Source organism: Mchenga conophoros, linkage group LG18 (assembly GCF_057382185.1).
Source record: "Mchenga conophoros isolate Kocher_MC1m ecotype Shallow Benthic linkage group LG18, M_conophoros_male_GT1.1, whole genome shotgun sequence".
Taxonomy (NCBI): Eukaryota; Metazoa; Chordata; class Actinopteri; order Cichliformes; family Cichlidae; genus Mchenga; species Mchenga conophoros.
Window position 1 is genome coordinate 11,910,858 of NC_140543.1, and position 18,648 is coordinate 11,929,505.

The 18,648-nt window shown below is 43.8% G+C and overlaps 2 protein-coding genes across 24 annotated transcripts in view; both read right to left on the reverse strand.

Annotated features, from left to right (window-relative positions):
- Window positions 1–2,116: 2,116 nt before the first annotated feature.
- On the reverse strand, window positions 2,117–4,892 carry LOC146553309 (zinc finger and BTB domain-containing protein 14-like). 2 transcript variants are annotated; one of them, XM_085255169.1, is made up of 2 exons: window positions 4,766–4,892; window positions 2,117–4,125 (listed from the first exon to the last, which is right to left on the reverse strand). In XM_085255169.1, the coding sequence occupies exon 2, from the start codon at window positions 4,100–4,102 to the stop codon at window positions 2,930–2,932; it is 1,173 nt and encodes a 390-aa protein (XP_085111295.1). In that variant the 5' UTR covers window positions 4,103–4,125; window positions 4,766–4,892; the 3' UTR covers window positions 2,117–2,929. The 2 variants fall into 2 exon arrangements, with proteins under 2 accessions (XP_085111295.1, XP_085111296.1); XM_085255170.1 differs by having other exon boundaries at window positions 4,696–4,885.
- Window positions 4,893–7,076: 2,184 nt separating this feature from the next.
- Window positions 7,077–18,648, reverse strand: part of epb41l3b (erythrocyte membrane protein band 4.1-like 3b) — a 54,627-nt gene continuing 43,055 nt past the window's right edge. For 17 of the 22 annotated variants that reach the window (XM_085256006.1, XM_085256000.1, XM_085256016.1 and 14 more), the window contains 8 exons: window positions 17,822–18,526; window positions 16,965–16,997; window positions 16,719–16,790; window positions 15,345–15,428; window positions 14,201–14,299; window positions 11,984–12,064; window positions 11,523–11,638; window positions 7,077–8,209 (listed from right to left, as the gene is read on the reverse strand). In XM_085256006.1, the coding sequence (XP_085112132.1) occupies window positions 11,528–11,638; window positions 11,984–12,064; window positions 14,201–14,299; window positions 15,345–15,428; window positions 16,719–16,790; window positions 16,965–16,997; window positions 17,822–18,526 (1,185 nt within the window). In that variant the 3' untranslated portion in view covers window positions 7,077–8,209; window positions 11,523–11,527. The remainder of the gene's footprint in view (window positions 8,210–11,522; window positions 11,639–11,983; window positions 12,065–14,200; window positions 14,300–15,344; window positions 15,429–16,718; window positions 16,791–16,964; window positions 16,998–17,821; window positions 18,527–18,648) is intronic. The other 5 variants (XM_085256017.1, XM_085256014.1, XM_085256015.1 and 2 more) reach the window with 3 other exon arrangements.

Consider the following 18,648-nt stretch of genomic DNA (forward strand, 5'->3'; position numbering starts at 1 on the left):
CGCATTATGGAATTCATACTGCTGAAGCAAGAATTCCCTAAATAGTGTTGATGTGTGCTTCTGCACGCACGCACGCACGCACAGGCAAGCTCATGCATACGGAAGAACATATAAGCACTGACACACAAACGCATAATCCTAATACAGGCACGAATGGGTGCGCACGCATGCATGAATACACATTTACTCGTTGCCTGTCACTCACACAAGAATGTGTGTTTGCACACAGAGAGCTCATTATAGATGCATGTAGCGCACAAAAACACTCAATGCAAGCGGACACACACACACACACACACGGATGCACGCTATCCACCAGCCCCTCCTCGCTCAGTCATCACACATGCATGCACACGTGTACGTGCGTGCACGCACATATAAATGCGCTACTTTAAAAAGCACACAAAAAGCTCTCATCACACCAATCCCTAGGCGTGCACACACACACCAATTCACATACACATTACATTTCAACCTTCTTCAAAGATACTGACGTGCAGGCAGTCACGACACAAAGACGCACACACCCAGCCTCATTGAGCCTAACAATGTGATACAAACCCATATCCTGCATCATTCACTGGCTTTAATGCACACTCCCACAACCCCCCACACACACACACACACAGTACAGTCCAGCAGGGCCAGGAAATGCAGAAAACAGATCTCGGGCATCTACTGACATCAGTGAGGCAAGGCTCGCCTTTTCCATTAGACACTGACGTCAGTTTTCCCACAAAAACGGCTTCACCCCAAACTACAGGCGATCAAACCTGTTGACAGTTTAAAATAGATCAATGTGAGATACAGGCATCAAACGGGATCAGCGCTGATGATGTTCTCCCCTTCCTTAAACTGTGCGGTCAAACTGTCATAAATGAGAACTGAGCTTCTCCATCTGCCCGTCACTGCAAACAGAAAGGAGACTGTAAGGCCCCGATGCTGCAACTGGCCTCGCTCCAACCACTGGAATCAGATGTATGTAAATATATGGAAAACACTGAGGTGTGAGAACGCATACATTTTCAACACACAGGAACCATATGTGCTCTTTTTTCCCCCTCCCCTCTTCTCTTCCCTACCCGTGAGCATCCATTAGAAACCGAGTAACTTTTATACTGATACCTATATCTTTCGCTCCGGACAGTCAAAGAGAGAGCAGGTCAAGCTGGGCAGCAACAGGTCAATCACTATGAACAGGGCACCATCTAGTGTTGCATGCAGAGTATGAGAGAGCTGCACTTATGTTTGGATTTTTTTTTTTCCCCTTCAAGATTAAAGGACAGCCATGTTGGGTGCACTCGCTGGCTTCATGCCGTGTGCAAATTGGCTTTTCGCTCACATGATGCTCGGGTCAGTGCGAGGTTCGTCGCATGTGTTAAAGTATAGAGATGCAAGAAAGCTGAAACAAGCTGGACAAACACACAAAGGGCTCAGCGGACTTGAGCGCTGGTTAAAGCGGGTGGGAGCAGGGAAACAGATGTGATTGTTTGCATAGGCCAGGCTTATAAACCAAACCCCGAGGTGCTGCTACATGTGCGGGAGAAAGGAAGTTTAAGCTTCAACTACCTGCAACATGTTGTGTTTCCCCCCCCACTCTCAGTGAGTCTGTTGTCTAATTTAGAGAAACATTTTTGAACAACTAAGTTATTGAAAAACACTTAAAAAGTACCAACCTAAAAAATAAATAAAAACAAAAAGCTTCCCCCAAGATCATTTTGGCTTAACAGGAGGGCAGGCACAAGTGGATTAACGATGGCTGCGGTCCAACTTTGAGGAGCTCCCGCCTCTTTGCTGGTTTGCCATCAAGGCTTACTGGGAAACTTAATGGATCGGAGCCACTTGTGCTTTCTCTGCTGTGACGAGTGGACACGCCTGCTGCTGTTTCAGGCAGCTCTTTGCTTCATGTAGCCATTTAGCAGACCAAACTCAATCATTGCATGTTGCTCAACTTTGAAGAAAAAGAAGATCAGATCTGTGTCCCGCGGCTGATCTGGGTGTGGCACCGTTACCTTCATGGTTTGATATGACAGGAAAAGTTATTCTGCATGACACATATCCCACGGAGCGTGCTCAGCTCGCTTCTACCTTCCAAAAAACCCCTTTGACAAAGCAATAAAACACAGCAAATGGTGTTTATTGTCAAAGTGTTGGAGTAGGACAATGTTATATGTGCATAATTCATTATTGTGTACTCTAATTGTGCAACAAACTAAGCTACAGTATATACAGACATCTATCATTAACTGTTGATAGCTGGATGACAGTTATACTGTATAACAGTAAATCTAGTTGGCCGGTTGCTTGGGCAGGACAACCTCAATAAAGGCGATCCATCAAGAGTCCCAAGACTTTGGTATCATCTGCGCTGAATGCAAAATGGTGACTCTTACTCTTACAGTGTAATATCAATCAATACAACTAAACACAGCCATTAAAAACATCCACGTGAATATACTCAATGCAACAAATGTTATGCAGAAATATCTCCCCGCCCTCCCCCTTTCTCTATTACACTCTCTCGTTTCATCTCCATAAAATCCAGGAAAGGTTAAACAAACATTTAAATGTTACATATCCCATTAAAGTAAAAGAGAATAATGTTATGAGAACCCTCAGTCTACATAGCAACAATGCTTTGTGAAAAATATATGTAGAGTGTGAACTAAACATTTACATGATTTTACAGGTGGAAAGGAAACATCGCTTTGACATAACTCTTTAGAATAATAATACAGCCCCACAGTCTTATTAACATGCTATGATCTCTTGTTACTCACTCCGATTGCTGTTCATGTGATGTCAGGCCACGCAGCCTGTCACAGGTTTGTGGTTGTGTCAGTCTGTATACATATTTATTTGTATGTAAGTGTGTCTGCGTGTCAGTATGTGTGTCTGTGTGTGAGTGTATGCACGTGTGCTTGCAGGCTCAACAGTCCCCAGAGTTATGCGAGTGTAGCCCGGTCTCCATTTTCCAGTCTCTCTGGTCGGTGGCGTCTCCCTGGCCTTGCTGGGAGGCGGCGGGAGACAGCGACATCTGTCTGCGGGGGTTGGCGCTGTGCATGGTGTTCCAGTGGCGCTTCAGATCCGACGCTTTGATGAAGGCTTTGTCGCAGGAGCCGCAGTTGAAGGGACGCTCGCCCCGGTGCTGCCGTTCATGGTCTTTCAGGTGGGACTTGTGCTTGAATGCCTTTTCGCACATTTGGCACGCGAAGGGCCTCTCGTTGCTGTGGACCCTTTCGTGCCTCTTCAGGTCGGGCCCCCTGATGAAGGCCTTGCCGCACACCACGCAGCGGTGTGGCTTGAAACCGGAGTGGATCTTCAGATGCTCTTTGAGGTGGGCGGCAGTGGTGAAGGCTTTGGGGCAGTGCTCACAGCCGTAGGGGCGGTTGGCGGTGAGCAGCCTCTCCTTTTTGGCGTTGTGGTCCATGGGCTTTGCTCCCGTGCTCTGGCAGGAGCCGTGGTCGCGGTGGCCATACAGCAGGTACTCCAGCTTCATGTCGCTGGAGGTCGATGAGCCCCAGGTGTGGCTGTGCGGCTCTTTGCCCATGTTGGTGTTATAGTTGTGGGGCTGAGACACGTGTGAGCCACCGGGCCCCATGCTATCCATCCCCTGATCATAGAAGCTGTTCTTCCTCACCTCCTCCATAGCCAGCTCCTTCAGGATGGCATCCTGAGCTCTCATCCCATGGTCACCCGGAGCCTGGTTTTCCCGCGTTTTCATGTTGGTCAGCTCGCGTTTCTGGGTGCACAAGTTATCCAGGAAGTTGATGCCCAGGATCTGACCAGACGACATCATCATATTGATGTCCTTCTTCCTCACAGCCAGCCTGGCTGTGTACATGTAATTAAGCACCTCCTCGAAGATATCCGAACGGATGAAGTCCAACTCCACGATGGAGTTGTCCTCGTCGCTCTGTTTCTTAAAGAGCTTTTTGAAATAGTTGCTGCAGGCGGCCAAGACACAGCGGTGAGCCCTGAACTCTATGTTTTCCACCACGACCACCACATCACAGTGCTCACCTTCCAACCTCTGCTGGTTGAGCATCTTCAGAAAGGTGGCTTTGTGGTCATAGTCGATATATCTTAGTAAATCAGACATGTTGCAGGACAAACTGGAGCAACCTGAGAGGGGGGCAGGGAAAAAAAACAAAAATCAGCAAACTTGTCAAATATTTTGATTCCCACCAAAGAACGAGGGCATGCATGCACCCTGCACAGCTGAGGGGTGGAGCTCTATTTGCATGCCACTTTGGAAAATATATACAGGTAGCGTATGCAGCGCGCCTAACAAACAAAGTATCGGAGAAACTTGCAACCGAAGGTGAACCTGTTCATAAATAAGCGCCCGACAGACAAGAGAGCAAACAAGTGGCCAAACAACCGATGCAGAAACCCCGAAGAAAAAATACGGCAGGGCCCAGAGCCGCAGTAGCGCTAATAATAAGAAGCAAAAACAGAAAAGTAACGGCAGCAGAAACAAACACGCGCACTATTCTCCACTTAAAAAGCGCGTTTTACCGCCGAGTTCGCGTGACAGTCGCGTCGCGTGCAGGAAGGATAACCTTAGCAAGAATATTTCACATTTCACTGCGCCCAGCCATTTTGGTCAGCAAGCCTCCATTGGCATGTTTCTGGTGCCTTTAACTGAGTTCACAAACAGCAGAGACGGCGGCGGCGAACAGACCGACAAACCTCCAAAAACCCGCCGCGCGCTGTTCCGCGCCGCCCGAGCAGACAAAGAGGAAATAAAAAATGTTATTACCCGAAGCCTGAACGCGATTCCCTGTGTTGTCACGCAAGGCAGTCGACGACGATCCAGAGCTGTCGTTTTTCCTCTTCCTCCTCTTGTTGTGACTGTGCGGCTCCACAGGAAATGCTGCATTGTTCTGCTGCCACCTACAGCACCGGAGCGAAGCGCGCTACCGAGATCGTCTATACACGCGGTGGTGACTCACTCTGCCGGAAATCAGACGACGTGCTGAATATATTGGTGATTTTTAAATATAATACAAGCAAACACCCATCAGATAGTCCGTCTGTTCACGTCTTGAAGTTAAAATTAAGAACATTTGATTACAAAAAGTATTTATTTATTCATATTAACTGAACAAAATTGCCAAGAAATGCAGATACACAGTGACACTCAATGAGACACGTGACACCCCCTTAAGGGACAATTCCCACTAGGATTTAAATACCAGGGACTCTCCACCATTTGGTTTTAGAATTGAAGAAGTCTGTTGGATGAAAGGTGAAATGTCTTCAAGAAACATAAAGAAGTCCACTCGCTTTCAGTCCAAGTCTTAGACATAACCTGGGTGTCCAAAAACCTACCTACAGACACAAAGTATCATCTGGGCTTGAAGCTTTTCTTTTTGATAAGCTTTTAGCAGGGGGAGACCTACAGGGGGGCACGGGGAAGCAACAGCCCCCAGCTGCCCACCACAACTTTTATGTTCATCACCCCAGTACAGTCATTTAAGTTCTTTTTCTGTATTTATTTTGGGGAACTTTTGGGGGGAGGGGGGTCTCATTTATACAAAAAAAATTCTTTGTTTTCTCAAAAGAGATAATAATACAATAAATAGATTTAAAGTGTTTTTGTGGATATTTTGTTGACTCTGTTACATGTAGGGCTTTTCACATACTTGCTGAAGAGGTATGTGCCCCTCCTTTGCCCCCCACCACACACGTAAAATTTTCTGTTTTTCGGTGGCTCAAGAGTTGGGTGTTCGTCTTGTAATCGGAAGGTTGCTGGTTTGAGCCCCAGCTCGGACAGTCTCGGTTGTTGTGTTCTTGGGCAAGACACTTCACCTACCGCCTACTGGTGATGGCCAGAGGGGCCAATGGTGCAATATGGCAGCTTCGCTTCGCTTCGCTTCAGTCTGCCCCAGGGCAGCTGTGGCTACAACTGTAGTTTGCCTTCACCAGTGTGTGAATGTGAGAGTGACTGAATAGTGGTATTGTAAAGCGCTTTGAGGGGTCCCAAAAAGCGCTATATAAATGCAATCCATTATTATTATTAATTAAGATGCTGAAATTTAAGAGTAGCGTTCACAAGATTAGAAATGAATACGTGAGGCAGAGTGGTTTAGAGAGGACAGGCTGAGATGGTTTGGACAGGAGGGATGGTAGATATACTGGACAAATGATGCTGAAGATTGAGCAGCCACGGGCGTTTACTCCAATATTGTTCAGCAGGAGTGTTAGTTCATGGGCTACAGCCCAGTGTGGTCTCAAGTGGGCTAGAATGCTAAAACAATTACATAATGCACCATTGTGCCACATGTTTTCTACTGTCACTACATGTGTGACAATTCTTAAAAAAAAAACAAACAACAATAAACAAGCAAAAAACAAAAACAAAAAAACATTTCTATTGTAGATTTTTAAGTGTTTCAAAAGTTTCCTTCCACCTGGAAATACTTTCACTTTTTTTTATAAATTTCTAATCCTGTGTGTAATTAATATTCTTTGTAACCACTGTGGTGACATTCATGCGACTCTGAGGTGCACTTTAGTAACAAATGCACATTTACTCACACAATAAGAGACGGAGTGAGCGCTCTTACTCTCTATAAATCTTGGGAAATAACCGCACGTACGCAGAGGGGCGGGGCTTCCGCGTATTCACAGTAATTACCTCTGACTGCACAACGCCTGTCTTAATTAGCCCGCGGGCTCTCCTTTTAACAGGTCAATTAAGGGTTTGGAGCATTTGGTTTCATAAATAATAGATGGGCTGCAGCTTACAGCCTCAACCGCCTCCCATCATCATATTTAAACATTAATTTAACTTTAATTATGTCATTTTTAGATAATTTCACCCTGCTTAAGTTTGATTTTACCGCTTAAAGATCGATCCGTTTCTGCCGTGTGCTCAGCCTAATTGATTTTAGCATATTTCCATAAAGTGAAACTTTAAGATTTAACAATTTAATATCAAATTAAAATCAAAGTTACACATAATTTAAAATTAGCACAACTATTCAATCATATTTCCACTATTTTAACTATATTTGGAGATGACAAAAACTGATACTTAAAGAGGCATAAATGAGTGCTGACACAGGTTTCAGTACTGTGGTGGTTTTTATTATTTTAGAAGAGACCAGCAAATTAAAAAAAACAAAACAAAACAAATGCACTTGCCACTTTTGTTGCACCTTTTTGAGGAAAACACAGCTGTACATCAATAATACTCATTTTTTTGGATACATTAGAATGGATAAGAGGGGGGCAACACAGCTGATATGTTCAGGGTGGGCGAAAGTGGAGGGGGATTATAGATCTCTCTTGGCTTTGAATGTAAATCAGGGGAGAGCTCGCCAGTCTGAACCCTTTGCCTCACAGTCACACAAACCTGGGACTTGTGCTGCAGCTGATCATCTACCCTGGAGAAAAAACAAACCCTCCACAGGCAAATAAAATCCATTTCATGCCCAGAAACCTTTGATTCCTTGACTTTTTTGCCAGGACATAGTCTCTAAAAACCTTGAAGTGGGGGAATCAATGAGAAATGATGAAACACTGATATAAAGGAAAATGCTATTCAAGTAGACATGACAAAAAAAAAAAAAATCAACTTTGAAAGATAATTTGCTATTTTCCTAGGAAAGCTTTGATATGTACAGTACGTAGCTGTAGTGATTTCTGTAGTGACATACCTGCTGGATAACCACGGAGCTGTTTGAAGGAATGAGGCGATGCTTGCTTGTAAATAACGTTGGCACTTCTACTGCGAGGTTAAATAGTGTACGCTCTCTAACATATACAGCCTACAGCGATTTTAAGTTTCCGGAGTGATGGCTTTATTTCATAAATAAAATGTTGCTACAATAATTATTCTCAATAATCATAAAAATGCATCAAAGTCATATAAGGCAGTGAAAGCAAAAGGTTTTGCTTGCTGCACACAGGGATTTGGCGTGCAGACGGATTGAGGAACCACTTGGAGAATCACATGGTTTTCTGTATAATCTTGTTTGATAATGCAACGTTGCTTCCTTCTCATGCAAAATGCATTTAGTTGTTTTGCAGATGATGGCTGTGACTAGCGGCGGAGCTGCAGCACTTGGAGAGTAGGAGGCCTTTCTAGTCTTCTGAGAGTCCCGACGTTATATGTGGAGTTCTGGATGCTGGATTCTGGGAGGGTGCAGAGGTTTAAAAAAAAAAAAAAAAAAAAAAAAAGCCCTCAGAGTTATTCCTGTAAGAGGAGAGGAAATAGAAGTCAGTGAATCCTGTAAGCTGAACATTTACTGCCACTGTTCATTCTGCCAAAGAGTGAAAATGAGCCTCACTTCAGCTTAAGGCAGTTAAGTTAAACAGACGCTCAGAGAAAAGTTAGAAAAATGCAAATATACAAGACAGATACACACAGGCTAGTCGGGCAACAGGAAATCCACAAAAGTACCATCCTGACAACGGATTCAACAACTCCTACACGTGTTTAGACCAGGGGTCTCAAACATGTGGCTCTTTTACCCAACCAGCAGCTGCTTGTAGCTTTTAGAAAAAAAAAAAAAAACCCAACAACTTCACTTTAGACCCAATTTCCCTGAACTTTAATTACAGTAGCTAGCACAGTTGTATAGCACGGATGTATACACAAAAAAATGATTTATCATTAGTCCCCCCGACTAAGAATTATTATTTTATTTACTGTATTTAAAACTGCCTCCACTTAAACCCAGCTCCACTTTGTTGGTACTTGAAATAAGTAAACAATAACTAAACAACTTCAGTTATTATGGCTCTAAAATATCATAAATGCAACAAATGCTAATGCAATAAGAATGCAAAGTCCAAATACCAAATAATCATAAACATCTGCATAGCAGTCACAAGTGGTAAATATTTGAACTATTTACACCTATTGGTGATGTTTAATGTTATTTATACTTTATTAGGTTAGGAGACTAGAAAAGTTGAGGTATTTTTTTAGTGACAGCTGGTAAATAAGTTAAACAACAAGCGCATCACTAATAGCTCAAAAAGTAGGCCTTATAATATTGCCTTTTTAAGTTATTTTAAAAAGTTAGGCGCTATCATTACTTATATCTTCACTCGTTGATTTATTGGTTAAGGGGAGGGAATATTTAGGAATCATTAAAATCACATAGTAACACTAACAAACTAGTTTATTTTCCCTTAAGAAGAACATGTTTATTGTTTTTACCTGTGGCGCTTCACAGTTTGACAGCTACTAATTTGTTTTGTTTTTTTTAACCACCATAAACCACCAAAAAAAGAAAAGAAAAAAAGAAATCATCATTGTCCTGATGAAGACGCCCGTCTGAGGCATCTCATAACAGTTTTTGTTGCGGGAAGTAAACATGTTTCCAACTGACATTTGTTTCCAGGTTGTGTTGACCGTCACAGGCGATTTGTGTCCATGTCACATTTCACTTTTTCAATCTGTCCTGAGGCTGGGCTGTATATTTTTTTGCTAACGGTCTGTCTGCATGCACGTGGCTTTATTCTATGTGTTTTGGCCTTTCATCCACACAGAAAATGGAGCTTTCCCCCCCCCCAGAAACTCTGTTCTGTGTTTACATGTGGACAAGGAAAACCAGGATTTTGGCTTGCAATGTCAAACTTGTTCACCTTCATCTTCTTTTCCAGTGTCAGACTGTGTCACACTTTATCGCCCTTACTGGTCCCCCTATGGCTACGATTGGCCAACATTTGTATACAGCTAGGCCTTGAGTCACCACCTGTTGATATCAAATCCTTCACACCCACATTAAATGGCATATAAACAGGAAACTATCTCACGCAATTTAAAACAATATAAGTTACATTTTGACTTCATTGTGGACGTGTTCCTAACATGAGAAACAAAAAAGGAAGAAAATGGTGATTTCCAATTTTTCTGGTTGCACCACCACTCTGTGTGTATCTAGCACCCAAGGGAAACAACAACTACCCAAAACACTACAAACATTTATTATCATGTTACCAGAGCTGTTCAAGCACACTCAGATAAGACAGCACACACGCAAACACAGGACTGAGGGCAAGGCTGCAGAAACAAAGTCAAGCATTCCCATCTGGTGAGTCACACAAGCACACACATGCACGCTCGCTCATCCCAAACGCAGCGCCTTGGGACCGTTTCAGTCAGAGGATAAAGGAACAAGTTTCACTGCCAAAAGGTGAACTAGAGTAAAACTTGACAGCGAGCACTTTCCAGAGACTATAAATGCTTGAGAGAAGGCAACTAGAATGACATGCTGTGCTGCAGTGAAATGCAAAGTTCTTTTATAACAGCTCCACACATGAGAAAATCCTCACAATACCCACAGTGGACAAGTTGAAACACAAATGGCTGTATTTGCAGAGTTTGTTGAAACGCCATAAGGACTGCTGACCTATTTTTCCCTTCGTGCAAAAACAGGGAAGTGCAACTGAAAGCAGAAGTGTGTCACAGTGTGCCCTAGAATCATCTCAGGGATGAACCCCAGGCTCTGGTGTTCATTTCCATGAAAAGCAGGCTGCTGTCTGCTGCAAAATTATTGCGGTTTTCGCCTTTGTGTCACAAACTTTTCATAGAGTTTTTAAAAGAACAATTAGTGAACAACTTTCAAATCAGATTAAATCTGATATTTTATGTCACATGCATATTCAGTAGTTTCAAAAAAGCCCTAAAAATTAATTTCTCCAAATGTAATCTTTTTTGTGACCTGTACAACTGGGTACACAAGGATTTCCTCAGCTAACATATATAATTTCAAATTTACAGAGCGTAGTTGAAAATAGACCAAAGCACATCTGTGTGCACTCAAGATCAGATTTCAGTCCATACGGGCGCGTCTGCAGTCGCAGGCTCGGAGCGGAAGCCGGTTCAGCTGGAATTTAATCGCTCATCCTTGCCTGTGCTCTTTGTGAGCTACCACAATGCAGGCAGAACAATATATGGAAGATCTTTTCACTCAATGTTTCACAACATGCAGGCATAATTTCAAACATTTTTCCACATGTGTGTCTAATAAATAAATAAGAATACACTTCTTATTTAGAAAACTGTAATATTAGCGCAGCAATTTAAACTTACAAAATATCTTTAAAAAAAGGGAGTAAAGACATCTTTAAACACACAGTACATGGCTGTAGCTCTCAAATAAAAGTTCATTGTGTTTCTCTCCAGCAGAGGGAAGTGTTGTAGCCATATTGCACTAGATTGCATGAGACTGCCGGCAGCATTACTGTAAATGTTTTTAAGCCTTGTCATTACGAATTGAGACTGTAATATCCGGCCTGTGTGCACACATGCATCTTCAGTCCTTTTCCCTGCAGAGGGGAATGAAATGACAGCAGCATGATGCATTAGTTGTAAGTACCACAGAAACAGGGCTATCTGCACCAGTGAGAAGAAGTGCTGATGGAAAAGCAGCATGCCTAAGAGAGGAAACCAGCTTGAAAGAACAAACAAGAAAAACAAAGCCCAGTTCAACCAAATTAAAACCAGACTAAACAGGACAGCGCCGGGATCGGGACTTGGGGCCTTGCTGTCTTACCTGGTTCAGTCCTCCCCCTCCTCTGGCGTGATCTCTGTCTCTTTATGTACCACTACTTTGGTCACTGACATGTCAGGGTGCTGTTCTTTAGCCTCCTTTATGGCCTGAGCCAGAGCCTACATACGGGAGTGCAGTGCCAAAAGGGATCACCAGGGGGAGACAGAGAACGGAGAAAGGCAGGGAGGGAGCGGGGATGTTGGATTGTAAGTCAGTATGCCAACAGGGAAGTCATTTTTAGTCACATTTCTTATACGTCCAGAACTTGTTAAGCCATATGATGAGTTAATTTGTTTAAAATGTCACGTTAGCCCATTCCTGTCCTAAATATCCTGACGGTTACTAAGTCACCGCTCAGCACTTGACCTTTTTAATTTACCACACAATCAAATAATCAGCTTTGCAGAAAGAGAAAAATAATGAGTATGGGTAAGCAGAGAAACAGTATGAAAGGACTAAAAGACCTCGTCATGGTCGATGTCTGCGTCTCCGGTGATAACGATCCTTTTCTCGATTCTTGTCTCCGATATGCCTCCTTTCACCGTCTGACCAACAGAAAACACATAAAATAAGATAAGATAAGATAAGATAAGATAACCTTTATTAGTCCCACACGTGGGAAATTTGTTTTGTCACAGCAGGAGTGGACAGTGCAAAAGTTATGAGGCAAAAATTAGAATACAATAAGAATAATACAGTACACAACTGTACAGAATAGAATAAAATACTATATACAGTAGAATAAAATAAAATAAATATACAATAGATAAAAATAGAATACAAATACAAATACTATATACAACTGAGTAAAAATACAACGATGACAGAAAGGATTATTGCACTTAGTATTATTGCATATGTATGGATGTGTGTGCTTGATCAGTTAAAGTCTTTATTATGGAGTCTGACAGCAGTGGGGAGGAAAGACCTGCGAAATCTCTCCGTCCCACACCGTGGGTGCCGCAGTCTCCCACTGAAGGAGCTGCTCAGTGCTGTCACAGTCTGCTGCATGGGGTGGGAGATGTTGTCCATCAGGGATGACAGCTTAGCCGCCGTTCTCCTGTCACTCACCACCTCCACTGGGTCCAGAGGGCATCCTAGAACAGAGCTGGCCCTTCGGATCACCCTGTTCAGTCTCTTCCTGTCCCCAGCAGAGATGCTGCCGCCCCAGCAGACCACACCATAAAAGATAGCAGAAGCCACAACAGAGTCATAGAAGGTCTTCAGGAGTGGGCCCTCCACTCCAAACGACCTGAGTCTCCGCAGCAGGTACAGCCTGCTCTGCCCTTTCCTGTAGAGGGCGTCTGAGTTATGAGTCCAGTCCAGTCTATTGTTCAGATGAACACCAAGGTACCTGTAGCTGTCCACAGCCTCAATGTCCATACCTTGGATGTTCAGTGGTTGCAGTGGAGAATGCTTGTGCCTGCGGAAGTCTACCACCAGTTCCTTGGTTTTACTGGCGTTGATCTGGAGGTAGTTCAGCTGGCACCAGTCCACAAAGTCTTGGGTCAGACCTCTGTACTCCTTGTGTCCCCATCAGTGATGAGGCCGACTATTGCAGAGTCAGAGAACTTCTGCAGGAAGCACTGGGTGGAATTGTGGGAGAAGTCTGCAGTGTAGATGGTGAAGAGGAACGGAGCCAGAACCGTTCCCTGTGGGGTCCCCGTACTGCAGACGACCCTGTCCGACACACAGCCCTGAGTCCTCACATACTGTGGTCGGTCGGTGAGGTAGTCCAGGATCCAGGTAGTGAGGTGATGGTCCACTCCAGAGTTCACCAGCTTGTCCTTTAGAACCGAGGGAAGAATGGTGTTGAAGGCACTGGAGAAATCAAAGAACATGATTCTCACAGTGCTTCCAGCGGTCTCCAGGTGAGCGAGGGAACGATGTAGGAGGTGAATGACGGCATCATCCGCTCCAATGCCAGGCTGGTAGGCAAACTGAAGTGGGTCCAGTGATGAGCTTATTAGGCGCCGAAGCTGAGCCAGTCACTGCAATACTCCCGTCAGCTCGTCATAAGAAAGTCTTAATCTAGGTATCTGAACTTGTTTGGCCTTTTTTGTAGCTTAAGCAGCTGATGATAATACTAATGATGATGATAATAATAATAATACTACTACTAATAATAACAATACTAAAAGCACCGATAAAAACAAAACTGTAATAACTCATGAAAATAAAAACCAGGGGATGGATATATGCATCTGTTTTCATCCCCTTGGGCAGGCACACACTTGCGATCACTTGATGAGAACACTTTCCCGGCTTATTCAGCGATTCAGGTTTGAAACTTGCCAGAAAGAAGAGAGACGCTCAGATGTACAACAAGCGTGAAGAGTCTAAAGCATAGGTGTCAAACTCTGGCCAAATTTGGCCCGCAGCCTAATTACATTTGGCCCGCGAAGCCATACCAAATTACTATTAGAGCTGGCCTACTGGTGTTATACAGCTAATATATATATATTGTTTAATATTAAGCTTTGCTTGTTCCATATTCAGTTTTTCAGCAAAAGTTGTTTGAGTCCATAAGAAAAGATTCATTCTTATATCTGGAGGAAGATTTTTTTTTTTTCAATAAATATTAATGTTAGCCCGCAACTTTGTTCCAGTTTTGAATTTTGGCCCACTGTGTATTTGAGTTTGACACCCCTGGTCTAAAGCAACAACAGATGTGCCCTGACCTTTGTGATGTGTGTGGTTGTCGTGGTGCTGGTGGTCTCTGAGGTTATCGTCTGAGCACTCAGCAACACTCCGGGGTCTGCATCACCGTTAGTCTCAACCTGTTGATACACAAAACACTCTACATGAGCACTGCACATAAAACCATCTAAACACAGCAGCAGTACTACCTTCTTTAAATTCCAATAAATACTGATTGGTGGAAACCTCAAAGCTCAAACTCATTCACGTTTAGTTCTTTTTCAATTACGTTTCAGCCTCAACTAACTCCTGAGAAAATTATCTGGATTGTGCTGCATGCTGCTACATGTTGACTTTTCCCACCATATAGTAGATAACTGTGTGTGTCTGTTGCTGTGCAGGTAGTGTGTTTCAGCCAAGTCTGAAGCTGAAGACAAACAGTGAGACAAACTGCAGGTCAGACGATAACTCTTGGTGGTTTTAAGTGAGCCACACTGTTTGCTATAAACAAACAAACAAACAAACTGAACCAATCACATAACATCCTTGGCAGAGGTAGACATACTTACCCCCCTGCAGTTTTTAAAAGCATGCCTAAGGGATGCGAGTACCCCATTTAACAAACGCTGACTTAATCCATCGCTAATCCATGAAAATTTATAGTTGAGCTTTAAAGCTGCAGTAACTCCAACTGCTGCAGTTCCCATCAGCTCTACAAAGCTTCAAAAATGTGTTTTTATCTCATTTCTTACTGCTCAGACTTTCCAGTAACTTCAGTGTTTTGACTCACTCTCACTGGTCGTCTGCTGTCACAGCAGGCAGTTGCTGTACCTTTTTTCTTTTTGCGTTTCTGATAACTGTTCTCCATTAAATGCTGGCTGCTCACCAAGCAGATGATAGTCAGAAGCTAGCAGCTGAACACAATGCAGCTTTAAGCTTCAAAACAAACATTTCTCACAAGAGGTAGTGGGGAGCAAAATGGCGCTAAAAGTCGGGTTAATATTTGACCTCCCAGGCAAATGCAAACACTGCACTCAGTGAACGAGTGCTGCTCTGCAACATGATTGTCAGTTCACCTCAAATCCTGCTGTTGCTACTGCTAAATTTCTTATACCAACTCGTACACTATTCCTCCATCACTGCCATCCAATAACTACGACAGTCACACATTGTGGTCACATGTACCTCTGCAGCTTCATAGGTGATCGTTTTTGTCTCAGTGTGGATCACGGGCATGTCTTTGGTAGCCACTGCGGTAATGTCGGGACTCTGTTTGACAAATACACAAAACAGGGACAAATAAATGCCTGCAGGGGAAGACCAGCATTATGAAAAGCACCCTACCTGAGTCAGATGTTATGCCTGAAATCAAATGCTACAGGTGTTCACTGTTAACTGTGTGCTTCTGTTCTTAAAATAAGTAAATCACATTGACTAAAATAATGCTAATAAGCTAAGCCAAGGATGGTCACCGAGTGCCTCAGATCTCTAAAAGAGCATGCAGTCATGTGTTAGTCCCTCATCCAGTGCAGGGGAGGACACTGAAGAACGGGAATCACAAGTTTTCTATCAAGTGTGTGCACCACATCAATTAAAAGGTCAGCTGATCTGCACAGCAACAAACTGCGGAGTTAGGAGCTTGAGAAATAAATCCATGCGTTTGGCAGAGCTAGATCGATTACTAGTGGTGGGCCGTGATGCGGGGGGAGATGGTGAGTCTGTAATAATGAGGCTGAGGCGTCTGAAGCTTATGCAATGTTACCTCCAACCGAGGCACAGCAGAAGGCGAATTGGAAGCTGGTGTGTGTGACCTAAGGAGTTCAGATAGAGTCCCTTTGTGTGGGCTTGTCTGGCCTCGCACCTCAGTTTCTTTTTCCAGTGCTTTGCCCTCTACAATTTCTTCTGATGCCATCATATCTCCTCTCCCTTCTGACTCATTTTCTTCCATTTTTTGCAAATTCACTTCTTTATTGTCATACTTGTGAGGTACTCCCTTCTTTACAGCCAAGGGTTTAACCTCTGCTTCCTCCGTTTCATCTTCTGGGCTTTCCATCTTAACATGGTAATATTTCTCTTTTTCAAACGGCAAACGGTTTGACATCTCTGAAAGTTTCTTTGAGTCATCCTCTGTACACTCAGGGGCCACTGGAAAACATTCCACCACCTCTCCATCCACCTCCATACCATCTTCTGTCTTTACGGGGAATTCTTCTTTGAAAAATTGTACCTCATCAGAGAACTGAACCCTGTTCTTCACTTCTGTGTGCTTCTTCTCCCCTGCATGTTTAAAAGCTGCAAACTTCTTTTCTAAAGACTCCAAAAACCTCTTATTTTTTTCTTCATCGGGTTCCTCCTCTGTTAAAGGCAGCTCTCCTTGCTTTCCATAACCACTAATATAATCAGGAAGAGTAAATCTGAACCCATCATTGCCATTTTTTAACATCGGTCACTCCACCTCTACATCTGTTAAGCTTAGCTCCCCAGCATTTTCATGGCTTGTGGCTCTGCTGTAGGGTGCGATTGCTCGGCCTGTACAGCCTCTGTGGTCTGGATATTTACCGATGGCCCTGCAGACTTGGCTGGGAGTGCCTCCGTCTCTATCACCGGTTTCTCCTCCTGACCAGCTGGTGCCTGTGAATGATAATTATATCATTAGATAATGTCAAAATTCAAACACACAGGGCAAATTCAAACCTGTAAAGGGAACAACTGTTAGTTATGAGCACGTGTACAACCAGTACAACAATTACATACAACCTGTGTTCCAATACTTATTTACTGTAAGGGCCAGAGAGCAGTGGTCACCTTTTGAGAGGAGGAAACACACTCCAACGTAGACTAATGGGACAGGAAGATGGATGGACACAAGAACAGAGAGAGAGAGGTGAAGAGGGAACAGTCAAAAGTCACAGTCTGGATTTAAAGAGCCAAAGGAGAGAGCATGGAAAAGGAAAAAAGGGACTGAAAAGTAAATAATGTAATGATTGTATGGAATACCATTATGTAACTTATTAAATGTGCTGACTTATGACAAATCCTAAATCCTTTAAACAAAAATCCGGTTTTAGAATCACTAAATCCACTAGGAGCAAATTTCCACTAATCTGCTTTTCAAAACTGCTCCATAAGAACAGTGAAATCTCTTCTCGGGTAGATCCATACAATTCCCCCCCCCCCCGACCTGTTTATGAGGCAGAGGGGATTTTGGAGGATGAAAGCTGCAGCAGTGGCACCGAGCCAGGGCTATGAAGTCACCGCTTTCAGGGAACTGATAACGGAACCGAAAGAAAGAAATGGTGTCGCTTAGCAGAGCTGTAGAAACAGACAGAGACCCAATTTCTTCCTTTATCAGCTGCGGGAGTTAGCTGCTACTGTAAGGCAAGCTGTTAGCTGTCAACAAAACTCAAAAACAAACCCAAAGCAGCTGCACTGAAAAAGAAGCAGCGGGCCCGACTGCAAAAGAAACCAGCGGTTTGGCAAGAATGCGTGTAAACGCTAGGTGTTAAGGGACTGTTAGCCATGCACGGGGCTTGAGTTATTAGACCGGTTTGGTCGCTGCTGGAGTGAAGGCAGTAAATGGGGCTAGGCAGCGGGTGGTGGTGGTGGAGATATGAGGGGAGGCAGCCAAAACTGAATAGTTACTTTTAGTTTTCATACAGTACCACAACTAAAGATGTAGTTGAAGATTCAGAAACTGTAATCTGAGTCAGGCTGGACTTTGACTGCTCAGACTGGACTTCTTTGAAAGTGAAGATTTCTGCTCTCTCCTGTAGTCCATCAGAAGTCTTCATATCTTTTACTTCCTTTGTTGACATACTGATGAACTCTGGAGTCTCCGTCTTCACCACCTCAGAGATCCATGATGCCATAGCCTTCTTAGGCGAGTCAATGCCTTTAATCTGAGTCATGCTGTCTGTTTTTATCTCCACCTTCGGACTCAGCATCTTGGCGGCTGTAGTTTGAGCTTCTGTAACAACTGAAGTGTCTGCTCTGGGGATTTCTTCCTCTTTAGAAGCCATCCGCATTACATGCTCATCAGCTTTAAACTCTCCAGGGACAGCACTTTTCTCTTTGCCCTCAGTGTCTGATTTATCCTCGGCGTCCTTCAGGATAATTAGCGTCCCTTTCTTGTCGCTGATGGCTTGGGACACTTCTTGTCTCATAGCTCCGGGGCTGACCTTCACCACCAACCTCTCTGACACGTCGTCCTGGGACTCAGGGGTTTTCTCCTCCACCTCCCTCAGGGTCCCGTCCATAAAGACGTCGTCGTCCATAGTGGTTGACAGACTAATCCCATGAGGCCCAGAGGAGGTGGGCCCATCAGCTGTCATACTATCCACCACATATTTCACCAGATAACCTGCTGCCTGGGGAGACACTTGGCTTATTGGACATGGATCGTTCAAGTTAGTAGACAGAGGACATGACAAAGCCAATACACAGCAGAAATAAAGAATGCACAAGGAGAAAACACACACACACACCTTTT

Excerpts from the sequence above, each read along its gene's own strand:
- LOC146553309 (XM_085255170.1), bottom strand. The coding sequence starts at position 4,885 with ATGCAGCATTTCCTGTGGAGCCGCACAGTCACAACAAGAGGAGGAAGA. Across the intron at positions 4,126-4,695 it reads CGCGCGGCGGGTTTTTGGAG|GTTGCTCCAGTTTGTCCTGC; the intron begins GTTTGTCGGTCT and ends CCCCCCTCTCAG.